This window comes from Engystomops pustulosus, chromosome 10 (genome assembly GCF_040894005.1).
Source record: "Engystomops pustulosus chromosome 10, aEngPut4.maternal, whole genome shotgun sequence".
In the NCBI taxonomy this organism is placed as follows: Eukaryota; Metazoa; Chordata; class Amphibia; order Anura; family Leptodactylidae; genus Engystomops; species Engystomops pustulosus.
In genome coordinates, this window is record NC_092420.1 from 58718017 (window position 1) to 58738557 (window position 20541).

Below are 20541 nucleotides of genomic sequence, written 5' to 3' on the forward strand. Positions count from 1 at the left end.
ACCAGTAGTATCTGCTGAGCGGAGCTGCCAAGGTGAGCGCTTGTGGGCCAAGTGCCAGGTGCTGGCGCTGGTACTGACACACATGACTCAAAACAAGTAGGCGTGACCATGTGATGGGGGTGGAGTTCCACACAAACTGTTGATAGATGGTCTAAATAAACATCTACAGCGCAGTGAAAGACTCACACTGCCTCCCTTATACAGGAACAAAGCTTCTTATTTAAAAGAACACAACTTAATACGGACTTATATATACAAAAAACCTACTACAATGCCCTCTCCAATAAACATGAATTCCCCTGTATATAGCCAGTCCCTCCAGTATACAGCCAGCCAGTCCCCCAGTATACAGCCAGCCAGTGCCCCCGCCCATCACATAAAAATAATAAACTATGTACTCGCCTTTCAGACGCTCCCCTGCAGCTCCGATACTTGATGCAGTCCAGCCAGCAGTGACAGGTCTGTGCATGCCGGTGGGGCACAGACTGGCGGTCACTGACAGCCAGACTGCATCAAGTATCGGAGCTGCAGGGGAGCGTCAGAAAGGTGAGTACATAGTTTATTATTTTTAGACTGGCCCCACCAGTCCCAGACCGGCCCCACGCCAGCCGCAGACCAGTTGTCACTTTTAGGAGAGTGTCAGAGGCCACAGTGTCTGCTGATCACACAAAGGAAGTAGACAGCAGAAAAGAGAGATTCCTAGTTCTGCTGTCACCTTCCGAGACATTTCTGAGCTGCCGGCTCATTTGTGTACTGTGAAAGATGTTTACTGTTATATACATATAATACTATACAATGTTGCACCAAGCACTTATGGGTCTGTGAATGTGTGAAAGATGGGAAGCTACACAGAGAGACACAGGGAGCAAGACAGGAACCAAAAGCCTGAGCAGAATAGGTACACTTTCTTTATTGGAACCCTATAAAGAGACTTCACATTTTTTAAATGTTATTTTTAACTACATGAGATGTCATTATGATCTGTTGTGCAAAGGTAGCTTATAAAGGCACAGTTCACACATGCATCAGAGGTTTCCATTATGCTCTTCTATAAACTAAATATTGAAGGTCCAATATTCAGCTTCTGTACCCCATAGGGTTCAATATACAGAAGGTTCTATTACTCATAACAAAAAACCATAAGTAATGGAAGGGCCTGATGAAACCTAGACAACAAAGATGAAAACATAGTCTAAAAAGGTAGCAAATGCTTTAATAACTTATTTCTTGAGCAGCAAATATTGAATATTAGAAATGGTCATTACGAACCTTTAGTTTTTAGGTGCATGTTGGTTTCCAGGATTATATAAAAGAGGACTTCCCATGCATAAAATCCTCCCATCACCTTCGGCATCCATTGGTTTGGAGATATGTCCACAAGAATAAGGCCAAGAAATATGGCAGCCACTAGAGATGGTGTGAAAAATATAAATGAATGTATTTCTTCCACCACTATTCATTTTAACTAGGTTTAGACTGCACGGCATTTTACTGATATGGCATATGCTAATCTCTCACCTGCTAGGACTTTTATCACAAATGCATTTATGCCATGTCCAAAATTGAAGATAAAACGTCTGTAACAACAACAATAAACACACATTGAGAAGCTCCAATCATGCATAATGCACATTTTTAACAGATTACCCCAAAATAGTTACATGAATTCTACAGTTTCTGCATACTTCAACTCATTATACAGAAGTAGTAGTAGCTAGGAGTGTCATTTTGCTGGATAAGCTGCACAGCAGCCAATCTTCCTCATTGTCCATGTTGCACAAGACACACATGAACTCCCAGTTCCCGTCCTTTCATCTCTAGTGCTGAGTGAAAGTTACTAAAAAAAACCACAGTGTTCTCCAGTGCAGTAAAAAAGCCATGTGGAGGCTTTATGATGTTCTATACCTGATGGAGAAGAATTGCCCCTGTGAGGAGTCTACCAGAAGAGGCCCAGCCAGCAAAGCGGGAGGAGGAGGCTGCTTATGGGAGTAGGGGAAGGATGGATAAGATTTTTTTTCCCCACAAAGTTCTGTAACTGAGGCCTGGGACTGTGTGATCCACAACTAAGTTTTTGGCCAAGGACTGGCAGCTGTGGACTGCTGCTACAGATCATAGGTTTTATATACTAAGAACATTCTAAAACAAAAATTTTCATTGAAATGTAACAGTCGAAAGATCTTGCCCCTTTACCAATACATAATTTTTGCTTTTCGCCCTTTGGCACTACTAAGGTTTATTTTGTTACATACAATGGGTTCCCATGGAGGTGGCAAAACCATATGGTATATTTTTGTATGAAATGTAATATTATGCTATAAATGTAAAACTTGCACAGATAAAACAATTTTTTAAATACAGTGAAAATGTTTAATGTATGATACAACGTATAGGTGTGTAAACTGCAAAGACTTTAAAAGATTTAAAATAGAGCACATAGAGATGTGAAAACAAAAAAACTCAAGTGATTCGCATTGCAAGAGAATAAAAAAGGTTGCATGTTTCAGACTGCATAGATACAACCTTATTTATACTGTATACTACTACAGAAAAGTATCACCTGAATTATAACAAGAGGCCCATGACACCTGGATAGAAAGCCACCTGTGCCATCTACACTGCTGATGTTTATTGGGAGACATCAAGACTGACAGAAGTTCTGCCTGCGACATGGTGCAATGCAACTGATATGGGACTGCTAAAACTTTCTGCTTGGTCACTTACTAAGTTCCTCATAAAGGAAAGCCAGCATTCCACAATTAACTTGGTATTTAAAGAGACTTTTAATTTATTGAGTCCATTGTATCCACCAAGACTTTTGCTGTCCGCTCAGACAAATCCCTTGGCCCTCTTGCAAATTGAGAGTTTCCTTATTGAGGTGCATCTGTTCTTCCAGCTCCCCAATGTATATGGTTATTCAACTCAGCATGTGCTCTAAGACAGATTAGGGAAATTTGTTTTAGCACCAAAGGAGTTGCCTCTTGTGAATCCAAAAGAGTGCCTCATCTTCCATCAACCAAGAGTCAGGACATTCCCCATACAAAGGGGAGTTGGTTGGTCTTGCTAATATTGGCAGATTCGGATGCTGTGGCCCTAATGTGAATGGATAACGGAGGGTCTTATTAAAGGGAACCTGTCATCAGGAGCCCAATAAAAAAAAAAAAAAAAAAAAGAAAAGACACAAGCTTACCTTTCTTTCTGCAGAGTAGTGTCCCATGGGAGTGGCCAGTGAGAAGCACTAACCTCAGGAAACGGCTCCATCATGCATCTATTTCAAATAAGAAAAACACCCATATCCCTCCTATTTGAAATAGATGGATAATGGAGCAGTTTCATGAGGGTGGAGGGTGGGGGTTGGGGGATCTGCTTCTCATTGGCCACTCCAATGGGACACTGCTCTGCAGAGAGAAAGGTGAACGTTTATCTTACTTTTCTTTTTATCAGAAAAAGCCACCTTTTATTATAAAAACTCTTTGGCACTGTGTACACTATTCTCTATGGGGACCTAGGAGATCCAGAAAAAGAGACAAGTTCCCTTTAATATCAGTCAGTCTGCCATGAAGAGGTGGTGCTCAAACATTTCAGATTTCCTTTGTAGCCAAATAATTGTAAATATGACATGCTAGTAGGTATTAAAAATATAACAATATGGAGTTTTCCAGTATAACTCACCTTTCATGCTTAGGATCTGGGCGGAAAAGAGCAGCAAAAGGTTGGAAGAAGGACAAGATCATAACTATGCAGCCAAGGACTGGATGGACTCCCTGTAAAGATGAAGAAAAGAGCAGAATCTACATGATCTTCTATCATTATTGTTCTTCTGATGTACATCTATTTATATTTGAACAAGTTGCTAATATGTTGCCATACTAACAAATGCTATAAAATGTACTGTAGTGCGGTCAATATAGAAATAGAATAAAGCAGTACAGAGGGAATCAATACTGACATTTCAAGTTTGAAGTGTGATGGAGAATAATTCTTCAAATCTTTTGAAATGGACTTTGTAAGCACATTGCAATAGAAATTGAAACCCAAGGAGGTTTGCATTTGTGTACAGGCAGTCCCTGGGTTATGTACAAGATAGGTTCTTTAGGTTTGTACTTAAGTTGAATTTGTATGCAAGTTGGAACTGTATATTTTATAATTCACAAATTATTTTTTGTTCTTGAGACAGTTGGATTTTCAAACATTTTTGCTGTCATGGGAAGAAGGATTATCAATAAAACTTCATTACAGACACCTAACAGCTGATCATTACATCCTGGGACTAAAGTAACATCTAGAGAGCTTCACCATGCATCACAGGGGGCAGAGGGGTCCGTCTGTAACTAGGGGTCATCTGTAAGTCGGGTGTCCTTAAGTAGGGGACTGCCTGTATTTCCCATTTTATGGCCAAACATGTTTAAATGTTTGGCCATAAAATGGGAAATACAGGCAGTCCCCTAAACATTTCCTAATTTGGAATTATAGAATATTCATTGAAAAATTATTAGGTATGCAATGCAACTTTTCCTCTTTGTTTTTATTACTTAATGTTTTGATAGAAAATACTTACACCACTCCAGCCAGCAACATTTACAAACACCATAATGAATGCTATTATGGTAAGAATCACTGTTAATATCATGAGAAAGAAATGAACCTGCAAATAGAACACAAGAGTATCATATATAGTGTAATTTGTAACATCATTTAAAAACACTTTAAAATTATAACTTCATTTCTTTATTAGTTTTTATTTTTTTAAACTTTTAAATTCATATTTAAAAAAAAAAAATTTTCACAATTTTTTATGTCAATGCAGTTAGAGCTCCTAAAAATCTACATTATATTTAGCTGCCATATCACTTTACAATGTAGGGCAGTATTCTTATAATAAATAACCCAGTAGCGAGGGGACATGATCTTATTAGTTAGGGGGAACAGCAGTGTCAGAAATTGTTTAGCAGAGGCAAGCACAATATGATGCGGTGGGTCACCGCCTCATGACATCATGGTGTGCAAGCGGGCAGTGTGTATGTTGACCTGGCTCTGCTCATGCTTCTACTAAAAAAAGAGGGGAAAGAGGAGCTGCAGGGAGCACCAGTAAGTGACCGCAGAGTTAATTTTTTTATTTGCTGGGGCAGTGTGCCTGGGCTACCTATATACTGGGGGGCAGTGTGCTTGGGCTACCCATATACTGGGGGGCAGTGTGCCTGGGCTACCCATATATTGGGGGAGACAGTATACCTGGGCTACCTATATACTGGGGGAGCAGTGTTACTAGGCTACCCATATACTGGGGGGGGGGCAGTCTGCCTGGGCTATCCATATACTGGGGGGGGGCAGTGTGCATGGGCTACCCATATACTGGGGGGGGGCAGTGTGCATGGGCTACCTATATACTGGGTGGCAGTGTGCCTGGGCTACCTATATACTGGGGGCAGTGTGCTTGGGCTACTTATATACTGGGGGTCAGTGTGCCTGGGCTACATATATACGGGGGGGGGGGAAGTGTGCCTGGGATTCCAATATACTGGGAGGCAGTGTGCCTGGGCTACCTATATACAGGGGGCAGTGTGCCTGGGCTACCTATATACTGGGGGGCAGTGTGCCTGGGCTACCTATATACTGGGGCGCAGTGTGCCTGGGCTACCTATATACTGGGGCGCAGTGTGCCTGGGCTACCTATATACTGGGGCGCAGTGTGCCTGGGCTACCTATATACTGGGGCGCAGTGTGCCTGGGCTACCTATGTACTGGGGGGGCAGTGTGTCTGGGCTACCTATATACTGGGGGGGGGTATTGTGTTGGATACATATATACTGGGGGAAGTGTGTACTGGGGGTCACAGGAAATATCTAATAGAGGGGGCATTGTATATAATATAGGGGGTAAAGTATATAGCTAATAGGAGGGGGAACAGTGTATATCTAATACAGGGGAGCACAGTATATATAGCTTATATAGGAGGCACATTTTTACTTCTTTCAGCCACACAGAAAAGTAATTATATATTATGATGCTGTTCTGAATATTCATTGTTTGGATTCTTTAGTTTTCTCTATGTGGTTACCAGTGCAGCACTTCATGTATTGGTGATGCCTTAGTGGTATACAACATGTGATCAATGGGGTCAGTCATTGATATATAGTAATGCATCATCACATATATGTATCTTATAGAGAGGCAAAGTATTTATATAATCTAATATAATATATCTAATAAAGGTAGGATGATATTTAACAGAGGGCATACAGTATCTATCTATATTTATTAAAGGGGGCACTGTATAGTTTCAAAGGGGGACTCCATTAATTATGGGGGTACTGCACATAGGTTTGAGGGCTCTGTACATATGTAAAATAATTTGGGATACTGTATATTTATATAGGGACCAGGAATAGGTCCTGGTGCTATGTTTTTGTATGAAGCTTTATTTCTGGTGAAGTATATATGTAAATTTTTATTATAATAATTCATGACAGGCACAATATTCTAACTTGAAAGACACTGTACATTTTAATTAAAGAAGGGGGCACTGTGTATGTTAGAATTTATTTGGGGTGCAATGTGTAAGCCAACTTAGTAGGAAAGTGCTGAATACACTATATTACCACAGTCACACTGCCTGGATCTATGAGTAAGTGACCTTGGTTTTTCATGGTAGATTTTGATAGTAGATTTCATTTAAGAGTGGATCTTATACAAGCCTCGTTATTTAAATTGAATTGGTATTGTTGATAAAAGGATAACTAGAATTTGAGAATCTTGACAGTTGTCCATCTCCACATAGCAATTTGCTATGTATTTGTCACATGTATATTTTATTGCCTTTGTCATAAGTGATGATTTATTGGGTACAGGCACAGCTGATATCACGTACAGTCAGCAAGGTACTGGAACATACTGCACCCTACTATTAAAAAATAAATGGGCACATTAAGCCATTGAGTGAATGTTCAATTGAGTAATGGCAGCAAATTACAGGAAAACAAAAATAAATAAAACCAAGCCACTTTATGAGAATTAAGAAATGTTTCTAAATGTCTGATACAAAAACCAATAATGCTATACATAAATGAATACAACAAAACTCAACATCATTAATCACAAAATGGAGCTTAAATAGTTTGCTTTTAAGATTCACAAAATTTTATGGGCTTTCTAAAGTAGGTGGATTTATCTCCAAGATGGCCAACATTTACAACCTGAAGTCCCATGATCCTTTAGTTCTCATTAACTCCTCCTCCCTCTTATACTCTGCTCCCAATGATGATGTAACACACTGTCCTGCTCTGTTACCATAGTAATGATGTGTAACTGCCGTCACTGCACATTACCTCACTGAGGTGATCTGCCCAATTAAGTGCTGGACATGTGATGTGGACATGTGACCAGCGGCCATCTTCTGTCCTGTGTCTCCTCCATAGGGACAAAATCACAGGACTGATTAAAGGGCCAGTAGCATTTTAATTCTTAATTATAGAGTATGACCACAACATTTTTCTGCTAAGGGGAGCAACATTTTAAATTTAAACAAAAAATTACTTATCGGCTTTTATTTCAATGACCATTTTGAATGAATTCTGCTTATTCCTGGAATACCCCTTTAATGTATTCAGAGAATAAAGTGACATTATTTTAGGCCTCCTTATTTTACCTGGAACCATGCTGCCTTCCCAAGGAATGGTTTTCCAGCTGCGCTCTTCATATAGCGAGCCATAATCATCCCAATACTTCCAGTGGTCATCCAGGCAATCAGCATGAGGGAACCTGAAAAACACATGGGTCATAGCCATATGGGTAACTACCTATACTGTAACTATTTGGCTTATTGTTAATTGGTTAATGGAATTTGCAATTAAAAGCTCAAAATGCCATGGACAAACATAATTGGGCCATAAAAATAGAACGCTCACAAGGGGAGCTCACCATGTTTATTATAACCCTTAGGTCACATTAAAAGACCAATTCATAATAAATTAGATATTCCATTATTAATCATAGAAAATAGCTCAGCAGGCCACACATTTTTTACCGCCTTTTGTCCATTAATAAGGGATGTGTAATGGAAGGTCCTCTAAAGTCTATAGTCTCCTGTTTCTCATGAAAGCTCCAGAGACTGATTAGATTAGTAGATAAGGACTCACCATGACCAAGCACAACTGAACTAGTTCCACTATTGCTAGTTGTCACACTAGTTGTCGTCGATAGGTCAACTTTATGGCTGGAAATTACCATCTTTGTATGTTTCTGGATTTTTCCTGTGTACAATAAATTACATCTATTAGCATTCATTCAATCGTCATTTTCATCCTGCAAATATGCCTTGTGAACAAAATGTTTGTTTCTCTACAGTGGTTTCACAATAGTGTATATCAGGTAGCATTAAAGGGTTTCTTTTTGGGGGGGCACTAATATTATTTATACATGTGTCACACTATAACTCATTAAACGGGCGAATTCCATGGCTGGAGTATTTCTATTTTGTATTTTAACAGAACCTTCACCTGTGAGAAACTAGATGTCAGTTCTGCCTGTGTCTGATCAGTACAGTAAAGGACCTTCATTTTATGAAGGTGTTTAGTTTCATAGTTATGTACAAGGTGTTTAACTTCTTAAAGACCTAGGAAGAACATGTACATGCAAGTAGGCGGGTTAAATGCGTCACTGTGACAACTGTAATGCTGAAGTGTGGCAGTGCCATACAGCTGGGCCTCCCTTGTAACAGCTGGGATCACAATTGTTATGATCCCGACTGTTTGACCCTTTCAGTACTGTTGAAAAAATGACTGTGGCGTCTATAGGGCTTTCTTATCTGTCCCCCACGATATGTGTATGTTTTATAATATATAGGGCACTTGGGGGACCCTTTTTTTTTACAATTTTTCATTGTCCTACTCCGGGACTTGAACAAGCGATTATGTGCATATGCTGACTGCTGCTTGCACCGATCGCGGCTATTAACCCTCTCAACGCCGCCGGCGTTTAAAAGACGGCGCCGCGGGCGCCGCCATCTTTATTACGATCGCCGCACCCCCGAATGTCATCGCGGGGCGGCGATCGGTTGCCATGGTAGCCTCGGGTCTTCTTTTGACATGAGGCTACATGGCTTCTGGATATTCGTAACAATGAGCCAGTGGCTCATTGTAATGAATGTCCTGCAAAAATGCCATATATTGCAATACAGAACTATTGCAGTATATGGTAGGAGCAATCTGACCATCTAGGGTTAATGTACCCTAGATGGTCTAAAAAATAGTGAAAAGAAAAAAGAAAAAAAAAAGTTAAAAAAATAAAAAAATTAATAAAATATTAAAAATTCAAATCACCCCCCTTTCCCTAGAACTGATATAAAACATAATAAACAGTAAAAATCACAAACATATTAGGTATCGCCGCGTCCCAAAATGCCCGATCTATCAAAATATAAAAACGGTTACGGACGGCGGTGACCTCCGAGACGGGAAATGGCACCCAAATGTCCGAAATGCGACTTTTACATCTTTTTACATCACATAAAAAATGAAATAAAAAATTATCAAAATGTCGCACAGACCTCAAAATGGTAGCAATGAAAACGTTGTCTCATTTTGCAAAAAATGACACCTCACACATCTCCGTGTGCCAAAGTATGAAAAAGTTATTAGCTTCAGAAGTTGACCAAAAATTTTTTTTCTTTTTTGTACACATTCGTTTAAATTTTGAAAATGTATTAAAACACAATAAAACCTATATAAATTTGATATCACCGCGATCGCACCAAACCAAAGAATAAAGTAGGCATGTTATTTGGAGCGAAGACTGAAAGTCGTAAAAACTGAGCCCACAAGAACGTGCGTTTTTTTTTCAATTTTTCCACATTTGGAATTTTTTTTCAGCTTCGTAGTACACGGCATGTTAAAATAAATAACATTACGGGAAAATAAAATTTGTTACGCACAAAATAAGCCCTCACACAGGTCTGTACATGTAAAAATGAAAAAGTTATGGATTTTTGAAGTTAGAGAGCGAGAAATGAGCGGAAAAACCCTGCGTCCTTAAGGGGTTAAAAAGGTGCACAGTCAGCAACTAAAAGGGGACAGGAAAGGTACAGAGCCATGTCCCACATAAATGCACCCCTTTCCCTGCCATGGTAGAAAATTGTATTGGAAAGATATATCCTAGCCACACAATTAAGTAAACATGGAAAGAATCTATAACAAAGGTAAATATAATGGCCTCAAATGAAAACTGTGCACAGTTGTAATCAATACAAGTGCCAGCACAGGGAGAGCTAAAGTAAACAACAATGTAAGAAATACAAATACTTAAAGGAAACCTACCACTTGAAATGGTAGGTGTAAGATACACCTACCATATCTACAAGGCGTCTTGGAAAACATAAACCCTAAAATGTTACACCCTTGAAAAAGTGATTTTTCTCTCCAAATACGCTTTTAATCTGCAAAATTCATCAAACATGGTATCTATCTATATTTATTACAGTAGGCATAGTATAGCATAGATATATATCTATGTCCTCAGTCAACCCAAAAGACTCAAATATCAACACTTAATATTTTTGGAAGTTGGAATTTTTTTTTTAGATTTGGCAAAAGGAGGATCTTAGGAGGATATCTGTTTGTGCAGTTACCGTAACTGGTCCTGTGCAGAATTATTAATATATATATAATAAACTTAATAAAAACCCAAATATATACCCATCTCACTTGTTTAGATTTACAAGGTAAATATAACAAAGTGCAGAAATAAACATTTCTGACATTCAAAAACAAAACCAAAACAAATCAGTGACCAATATAGCCACCTTTCTTCAAGATGACACTCAAAAGCCTTCCATCCATAGATTCTGTCAGTGGCTTGATCTGTTTACGATCAACCTTGCGTGCAGCAGCCTCCCAGACGCTGTTCAGAGAGGTGACTTTTTCCTCCCTTTAGATCTCACATTTGCATCGAAGGGAAGCTGCGCCATTCAGAGCAGATTATTCATTATCACTTTTTATTGGCTATACAATCCTTATTTTTTTGGCAATTTGGAAATATAAGGGCTTATTTTTTGCGACATGAGGTGCACTTTACAAATACTTCATTTTAGTGGGTCATTAGCTTATTGTCAATTTTGGTTTACTTTCTTTTCATATTTTTTGGGGGTCGTACAACGCACACTAAAAATACTATATTATCTTTATTCTATAGGTCACTACGATTACGGTGATACCTCATTTATATAGTTTTTCATTTATTTTTACAATTTTACTGGATGAAAACTAATATAGAGGAAAACTCATTTGTTTTTGCATCGCCATCTTTTTGGAGACATAACTTTAATATTTTTTGGTTGACAGAGCTAGTTTAGGACTTATTTTTTACATGTTGAGTTGTTCTTTTCAGTGGTACCATTTTGGTGCACATAACTTTTTTTGATCACTTTTTAGAACATTTTTGTGTAGAGATTTTATGAAAAATTTTCATTTTTGGCGTGTTTTTCGGGTTTTGTTTTTACGGCGTTCACCGAGCGGGTCCAATAATGTTTCTGAGTTTTTGTATAGATTGTTATGGATGTGGCTATAACAAATATGTGGGTTTTTTGGCGATTGTGTTTTTTTCAATTTATTGCATGTGTATAGGGAATATTTGTGTTTAGGGGACTTTAACTTTATTTAATTAATTATTTTTATAAAAAAAATGATTTTATTTAATGTTTTTAATTTTTTTAATTAACTTTTACAGGTTAGCTTGAGGGGGGTCCGATTCTTCTTATATGCCCCTCAAATGCGACCGCGGCGTGTCAGGGGTTAACAGCTGCAATCTGAGAAATCTCCGATTGCAGGTGTTAGAGGCAAGTGTCGGCTATAATATATAGGTGACACCCGCAACTTTTGGCGTCGGCTCCGTTCAGGAGCCAGTGCCAGAAGCATGACGTATTGCATTTTGTGGGAACGCACCTCCCGCGATGCAGTTCTATTACATCAAATGTCGGGAAAGGGTTAACCTCTTCTAAAAAAAAAAATGTAGGGGTTTGGGGCCCCAAACTAAATTTTCTGCAAAAAAAAAAAAAAAAATCACTTATATGAGCCAATGTTAGTACTTTCTAACATCTGTGGTGTAAAAATGCTCAATATGCCCTTTGGTAAATTATTTTAGTGGTGTTGTTTCTAATATAGGATCATTTGTGTTTGTGTGTGGGGGTAGTGGGGTACACTGTTCAAATGCATAAGTCACCTAAGACAGTATCATCAAAATCTGCAATGGCGCTTCTACCCTTCTGCGCTCTGTTATGGGCCCATAAAGGGGTTTACATCTACATATGGGATATTGCTCTCAAGAGAAACTACTCTACAAAATCTAATCTGTATTTTCTCATTTTATCCTGCATGGATATGTAAATTTTAGGGCTAAATAAATATTTTGCTAAATTTGAAAATTCCATGTATATATAAATAATCTCCATTTTGTTTTATTTCATGTTGGCTGCTTGAATGTTTAATAATCTTAACAAAAGCTGTTTTGAATAGTTTGATTGGTGCAATTTAAAATGTGGTGCTTTATAGGGAGTTCCATTAAAAATATGAATAGGCATCTAATATAATTGAATCTTAAGTTTCCTTGAAAATTTGATTTGTGAGCCTCCTAACATCCTAATAAAATAAAGTAACCTAAAAAAATTATGTCAACATAAAGCAGGCATAAGGTTTAGTAAGTAAAACTAACTGTTTAATGAGCATATCATTTACAAATCAGAAAATTTATAATTTTTCACCTAATTTTATATTATTATATTTTTTTTTTTATAAATAAATACAAAACAATGTTGGCAGTCTCCAGCATTTTTAAATTTATCAGCATCCCATTCCCTGGCTATAAGAGTGCCAGAGATACCCAAGCGCTTTGCTTGTCAATATTTAACATTTCCATATTACAGAATCGAGCATCAGGATGTATCCTCGATCAGATACTTCATTTAGTTAGTGAGATCAGATTGTTATCCCCTGTTCTGTGGGCAGGGGATAACAATATACTTGGCACAACCCCTTTACCCCAAAAACACTTAGGGCCACCAGGATAGACCCATTCAATGATTAGATCCACTAACATGTGTCCACCATCTCATGCACTGCATCACTGATAGCAGCTGACTCCCTAATAATTAAATAATCACCTAATATTTAAAATATCTTTTCTCATACTCACCATCTGCATTTGATGGGCCACTGACCAGGAAGACATAGTAGGAGGAACTACCACTTGCTCGTTGTAGTGTAGAGCTGTTGCTGCTGGTAATGAAGGAACATTTTAATACGCCATTTTTATAAGAAGACACGATTGATCCGGCTGAGCTCTGCAACATAATGAATTGTCATTTTAGTGCTCATTGTTAATCAACCATTAATCTGTACTTTAATGCAAATCTACATGCAACTGTTCAAACACAAAAAGTATTGAATTAAATGGATTCTACTTTTATCTGTATACAAAAAAAGTATATAAGAAGGTTATGGAAGACAAAACCTACCAGGTAGATGGTGAACGCAAGTCTTTAGTAATGGAACATGAAACTACGATAGAAAAGGGAGGAGCTTAATACTAAAGCGGTCCTTTCGTAAAAAAAAAAAAATTCTCCAACTACTTTTCACTTATTGTACATCTTTGCCATTTCTATAAATATGAAACTGCTTTTCCTTATTGAATGTAACAAATAGTAAAAACTGTATTAAAGCTATCAATTCAGTAGGTCTCAAAAGCTTACTATGATGTAATAACGTAAATAAGGTGCATACATTCTGTAACAAAAAGCACTTTACATTTATTTATGGACTCACAACATTTCGCATAGTCGGAGCAACAGTTCCGGTGTTGTATCCATGTTGTACTAATATGTTTCCTGAAGAGTTCTTGGTGCAGATAAAAACATCATCATTTCCCTACAAGGCGCAAAATGATACAAGGAATTGTGTTAAAATACAATCAATGAATCTTACATTACATTAAGTATTCTATGGAATATTCAAATCTGGGTATTGATATTTAAATTGGATTCACCTGCCATATAGATGTATTTCGTCAATTGGATGTAATTATAAATAGTGTACCTATGTGAAGATAATGTCCTATAAATGTAGCCATGTTGTGCCTTAGAAACAAGATTGTTGACCTTGAACAACACCACCTCTGCTGGAGGGATTGCACAAAGAAACAAATTGTTTTTGCATTTTAAATATTCGGGAGTTACTGCATGTCCCACAGCCGTCCTGTGGTAATGAACGCTGCATCTAGGTGTCCAGCCAGGGCTTGATGGCCCATGTCTGCCCACTGCCAGGGTGCGGGAGTGGCAAGTGGTCCAAGGGTATCTTGTTTGTAAGGGACAACATGGCAACGTTTATGGGATATTATCTTCATACTTCTATGCCACCAACAGTGGGCACCTTAACTATTTAGCCACTAAAAATGAACCTTTTGTTAGTCAATATTAAAATGAATGCAAACAACATATTAGTTTAGGTAAGCATCAAGGTCCCATTTACATATTGTCACTAACAAGCCGTAACCTAACCTTATGTCTGTAACTTTAGCAATAGGGAGACTGACCTCTCTCCTATAACCATCTAGATTAGTCAACACAAATTTAACTGGTTTAAAACCTACTATAGCCACTGACATGTTTTGCCACCTAACATGGAGTCCTCTGTGTGGTGGGGCTATAAACTAACTATCCCGCCCAGATATTGCTATTAATTAATTTGATGTTAATCAAACAAAGCAATGGGTGACTAACCATTTGTGCGCCTACGCTCTCCCATCATTTACTTACCGAGACAATGTAAACCGTGCATGTCATAAAACTTGAGTGTATCACATCAGCGTATCCAATCTGAACATGCGGAGTATTGATACCGCTACTCATGGCAGGTAACTGAGTAATATCTCACTTAGCGAATTTAATGCACGCATTTCTTTTTTTCACACATGCCAGATAACAAAGTGATTCCTCTTATGGCAAGTGATCAAAATCACCACTAGCTTGATAGTATATTATGTGCATATTCTACCATTTACAGTTGGAATAAGGTTATATACACCCTGTATAGTTCATACAGAGTATTGGAGGGGATTTATAGATTATCCCATATAAACCAATATGAAACCACTGTCTCCAATTCATTATATGAAGGCAATTAATTATTGGGAACTATTTACAGATGTCCTAGGACTATTGGTAATATTTTATTGTTTGTATATAATAACATGTGGTCTATCTGTGGGTTTTTCCATGAAACAAGTTAGGCTCCATGTTGGGTCCAATGTACCCTTGTCGCTCCCCTAGATGAGTGGAGCAGCCGGCCGCGCATGGACAGGCTTCCCCATTCATCTCTATGGAGCTGACGGAGATTGGCGAGTACCGTACTCATACATGTCTATCCTACTGCTTCACTCATCTCAGGGTGGTGACAAAAGGTCCGACTGGGGTATATCAGACCTGCCGTTTTTGAGACCACCCACAATCAGCAATTAGTCCCGATCTTGTGGAGAAGGCCTAAGTTGTTTTGTGGAAATACCCCTTTATGTAAAATTAATTCATACTCTTATCACAATAAGTACTAAAAATCAATAGTGGTCAGAGGCAGTTATAATATAGAAGATTATTAGCCTGAGAGTTATAGAAATGCAGAGAAGGTGAATCCTTCATTGAGCCCCTTAGGGCTTAGATCCCCCCAATCGATATATACAATCAAGGTTTCCTCTGGCTCCTGTTTTTAAACAGTAATTCACCCAGTGGGTTGTGATGACTTTTTCATTGGTACCATATTTAGGAACACACAACCTTTATATTTAAAATTTAATGTATTGTGTACCATTTTCAGTTATGGGATTCACCGTAGGAAATATTCCATAATTTATATTGGGACGCTGCGATACCTGACATGTTTAGGATTTTTTTTGCTTATTATTTTTATATCAGTTTTAGTGAAAAGGGGGGTAGATTTCAAGTTTGATTATTTTTTTTTTTTACTTTTTAATTTTTTTTTAACCTTTTGTCAATTTCTTTTTTAACTGTTTCTTAAGACCCCATCGGGTACTTTGATTGTTTAAAGGGAGTGTGATCTGTAAAATAATCCACTAGCAGTATGTTATCAAGCGACTGAGCAGCTTCTAGATCAGTGGTGGCAAACCTATGGCACTGGTGCCCGAGGTGGCACTCTGAGCCCTTTCTGTTGGCACCCAGGCCATCACCCCAGCATGAAGTTCACCAGACAGCACTCAAAGAGTCTTCCTACAGAACCTTCCTACAATCATAGGCGAATTTGCCCTCCTCCTTTCAACTGCGTTGGTGTCTTTAGGAGGCTGAACGATTGAAAGTTGTCAAAGATTCAGGAGAAATAAGTTGCTGTGCTGGCACTTTGCAATAAATAAGTGGCTTTTGGTTGAAGTTTGGGCACTCAGGCTCTAAAAGGTTCGCCATCACTGTTCTAGATGATGTTTCTTTCATGGTCCAATGTGGCTTGTTCGAGCTTTGAAGCGAGATGTAAATTGATTTTTATGAAGTCAAGGAGGTGGAGAGTTTAAACCGAACTCAAGCTTTGCCTGCCTTAAAATGCCCCCTCCACTGTAATTGACGATCCGGCGTCAAGGGACACCAATGATCAGATCTCCTGAAGTCCTGTGCAACAATATATAAATATATATTATCTCCATGGGAGATAATATAAATCTAGCAGCCTATAAAGCTGTCTGTATCCCTGGTTTATCAAGCATAATTTTGATGGTAAATTTCCTTTAATGTAGCAAATGTTAAAAATAAAAGCAAAATGCATTTGTTAATCACAGCAAATATTTAACTTATTTTTTCCAGCTTTCCTTATACAGGAGGAAAGTTTACTTACCATTTTTTGATCATCAGAAAACCCAATAGCCACATATCCAGATGTAGGGCCGCTCATTTCATACACATATCCATTGGTAGAGGGCGATGAGGACATGAAGAGACAAGTGTTGTCTCTAGGGCTGCAGTTTAATGGGTTCATAAGGCAAAACTTCTGAGAACCACATGTGGCATTAGACATCTGCAGCTACACAAAACATATGAGGATTGTTACAAATCCTGGCACAGACACTATGGGTATGTATTTTGTTAAATATAAACCTCAATTATCTAGATGACAAATAGAGAAAAAATGCAGCTCTGTGCTTGTTGCCCAGTAGAGAGTTTCTTCAGACAACTTGCTCTCTAAATGCTTGAGGAGGTTTTCAAGACCGAGTATACACTCACTGAGCTGGAATGCTGAATTAATCCAGTGATGCTAGAGGTTTAGTCAGGCAAATCCTGCAAGTACATGGAGCAAGTTTGTCGGAGAAAACTCTTTTGCGGGCTGCAGGCTTTACTTTAAAATTATCTTTTTCCACACAATTAATATTTCTTTAGGAATCCCCAAAATATTGTCTGGCTTGTATAATGGCCAATGTGTATATCCACAACTCCAGATACATAAAGGCATTGCCATAGTTATGCATTGCTTTGGTGTAAAGACTGGCTTCATTCTTAAAACCCAATAAAGATAATGGTCATACCATGGTACACCATTTATAGACTTACTGCTTGTATGACTTCACTTTCCACTCCAGACCAAAAGTGGCTGTAGCTAGTCAAAACTGTTGCTCTGAAAGTAAGGAGAAATAAAAGGACATCAGCTTTGTTACATAGAGTATGATCTTTTTGGGTGTTATTTGGCATTTGTTGTCCACACTGAAGTGACACAATATGGACATTCACCAGAACATAAAAAATGGGGAGACAATTTTCAGTTTCTGGGCAGATATAGCAGTGCAGTCATATTCCATAAATAACCACTAGAAACAAACAAATGATCACATTTGTTTAACCCCTTAAGGACATTTTGTAGCTTAAGGCTCGGCCCAATTTTTTGTATTCTGACTTGCGTCGCTTTTTATGGTTACTTATCAAAACAATTCCGAGACTATTTTTTCCCCATATGTTGTACTTCATTTTAATAGTAAATGTTGGCTGGTAATTTTTAGCATTTATTTACAAAAAAAAGAAAAAATTATGAATTTTTTCTAAAAAATGTGTTATTTTTGAAATTCGAAATCATTGCATTTTCAGGGAGATAGATTTAGCACCTAAATAAGTTGCTGAAAAACATTTCCCATATGTCTACAATACATTTTCATAATGTCTGGATAATTTTTTTTGATGTCACGTGGCTTACAAATCGAATATTGATTTTCTGTATTTTCAGAATTGGCTATTTTGGGGATAAATACAGTTTTGAATAAAATTTTACATAAAAAACCCCCATGTAATCAACCCATTTTCAAATCTGCACCCCTCAGACTATCAGAAACAGTTTTTAGGAAGATTGTTAACTAGAGTAACAATAACGAGCCCCAGCTTGGCCAAACACCTGGGAACCTCAGAAAAGGATGGAAACACCACGGAAATGGACAGGAAACAGCTTAATCGTACCATTATGCCAAAATTGTGGGCAACAGCATGGCCATGACAGAGTGACCAAATGAGGCTAGATAACGTTTTAAAACATGCAATAATTGACCCTGACACTATAGGGGACGGCATGCAGAGGCAGGCTAGAGAGTGTCATGGCGACAAACCCTAAATGGACTCAGGCTTCAAACCAATGGGTGGCAGAGAGGAACCAAAGGAGGTGAGCAAGAAGCGCTGAAATGATTTCCTATGTGAACAAAAGGTTGACGGTATATTTAGTCGATAACACAGCATGGTGGCGACATAGTGACCAACGTATCTGGTGAAACACCCGAAAAATGAGCCAGACACAGCTCTTTTGATAAGGGGACGACATGTGGAGGCAGCCATGGAGACGACTTCCATGATTAAGAGCGACAGTATGGGGCATTCATATTGTGCTGCTATGATTGCAACTTCAGGTCTCCAGCATGGCGGCGACAGATGGGCCGAGTTCCACTATGTATCTGGTAAAACACCTGAAAATTCTGCCTGACACAGCTCGTTTGATAAGGGGATGATGTGCTGCATATCCTCTCGTGCTCCAGCGTCTGGCATATAGAGAGTTGAAAGTTGCGCATAGAGACATTGGTGGACGCTGTGGAGGATCGTGGACGCAAAATGGACAGGAAACAGCAGGGGCAGCATGCATGGATGCCTCTGAGGCTGCCTAATCTTGGGATGGAGCTGGCGGTCCACTGCCAGGCGAGCTTTCGCCTGTCCAAGCCCCTGTCTCTCGGCTCCTCCCCACCCAAAATGGGCCTGGGGGCCAGAAGCGTTTACTTTGAAAAAATTATAATTTTCAAAGCAGGCGGGGTCGTTTGAATATTTCACCTAGGAATAAAGGAATAGCATAGTGGTTCTATTTTTAATAGTTTTTTCGGAAATGGTTCCACGATTAAGAGCGACAGTATGGGGCATCCATATTGCGCTGCTATGATTGCAACTTCAGCCTGACACAGCTCGTTTGATAAGGGGACGATGTATGGAGGCAGTGAACTAGTAGTAGATTAAAGGTGCTGCAACTATGTTAGTTGGATCTTGGGATGGAGCTTGCGCTCCGCTGCCAGGCGAGCTTTCGCCTATCCAAGCCCCTGTCTCTCGGCTACTCCCCAAACAGCACTTCTAAGAACCTTTTGTATAAGATCAAGTGTAGTAGTGTTCTTATAAGTTTGGGATATGGTGGGTGAGGGGAATGTAAACAGATGCGCAAGAAGCGCTGAAATAATATCAGTAAATGATAAAAGTTTGCCAGTATATTTTGTGGATTACACAGCAGGGTGGCGACAAAGTTAACAAGTTTGATGTGGAAGCCATGAAAACAACCCAAAATTCTGCCTGACACAGTTCGTTTGATAAGGAGACCATATATGGAGGCAGCTATATGGACGACTTTTGGAGGCAACTATGGCGATGACATGTGGAGGTAGCAATGGAAACAACGTGTGGAGGCAGCTAAAAAGACGACGTGTGGAGGCTGCTATGGAGACAATTTAATTTGGATAGTGCCTGTATGTGGCAGTCCAAAAAAGTTTTCAAACCAGAGCAGCAGGTAGGTGGTCCTCCAGAAAAATTAAATACATAGAGTACTATAGCTAGAGCCAGTTGGCCCTGGCAAAAAATAGCCAGTTTCCTCTGCTTTAGTGTACAAAGAGGAGGAGAAGGAGGACAATGAGGAGGAGTGCATACATTATTCAGGTTGAACTTCTTTCACCTGGCGGAGAATGAAAATCCAGAGAAATCCAGGCTTTATTCATCTTGATAAGCGTCAGCCTGTCATTCGACAGGCGTGTACGCTTATCGGTGATGATGCCACCAGCTGCACTGAAAATCCGCTCGGACAACACGCTAGCGGCAGGGCAGGCAAGAACCTCCAAGGCGTACAGCGCCAGTTCGTGCCACATGTCCAGCTTTGAAACCCAGTAGTTGTAGGGAGCTGTGTGATCATTTAGGATGATGGTATGGTCAGCTACGTACTCCCTCACCATCTTTCTGTAAAGATCAGCCCTACTCTGCCGAGACTGGGGACAGGTGACAGTGTCTTGCTGGGGTGACAT

At 39.0% G+C, this 20541-nt stretch overlaps 1 protein-coding gene across 3 annotated transcripts in view; it reads right to left on the minus strand.

Annotated features, from left to right (window-relative positions):
* Positions 1 to 20541, minus strand: part of LOC140103747 (putative ferric-chelate reductase 1) — a 73928-nt gene that overhangs the window by 5148 nt on the left and 48239 nt on the right. For 2 of the 3 annotated variants that reach the window (XM_072126971.1, XM_072126970.1), the window contains exons 5-14: positions 17576 to 17639; positions 16866 to 17051; positions 13806 to 13907; positions 13177 to 13324; positions 8133 to 8246; positions 7643 to 7755; positions 4556 to 4642; positions 3670 to 3761; positions 1519 to 1577; positions 1270 to 1407 (exon numbers count right to left, since the gene is read on the minus strand). In XM_072126971.1, the coding sequence (XP_071983072.1) occupies positions 1270 to 1407; positions 1519 to 1577; positions 3670 to 3761; positions 4556 to 4642; positions 7643 to 7755; positions 8133 to 8246; positions 13177 to 13324; positions 13806 to 13907; positions 16866 to 17051; positions 17576 to 17639 (1103 nt within the window). The remainder of the gene's footprint in view (positions 1 to 1269; positions 1408 to 1518; positions 1578 to 3669; positions 3762 to 4555; positions 4643 to 7642; positions 7756 to 8132; positions 8247 to 13176; positions 13325 to 13805; positions 13908 to 16865; positions 17052 to 17575; positions 17640 to 20541) is intronic. The other variant, XM_072126972.1, reaches the window with a different exon arrangement.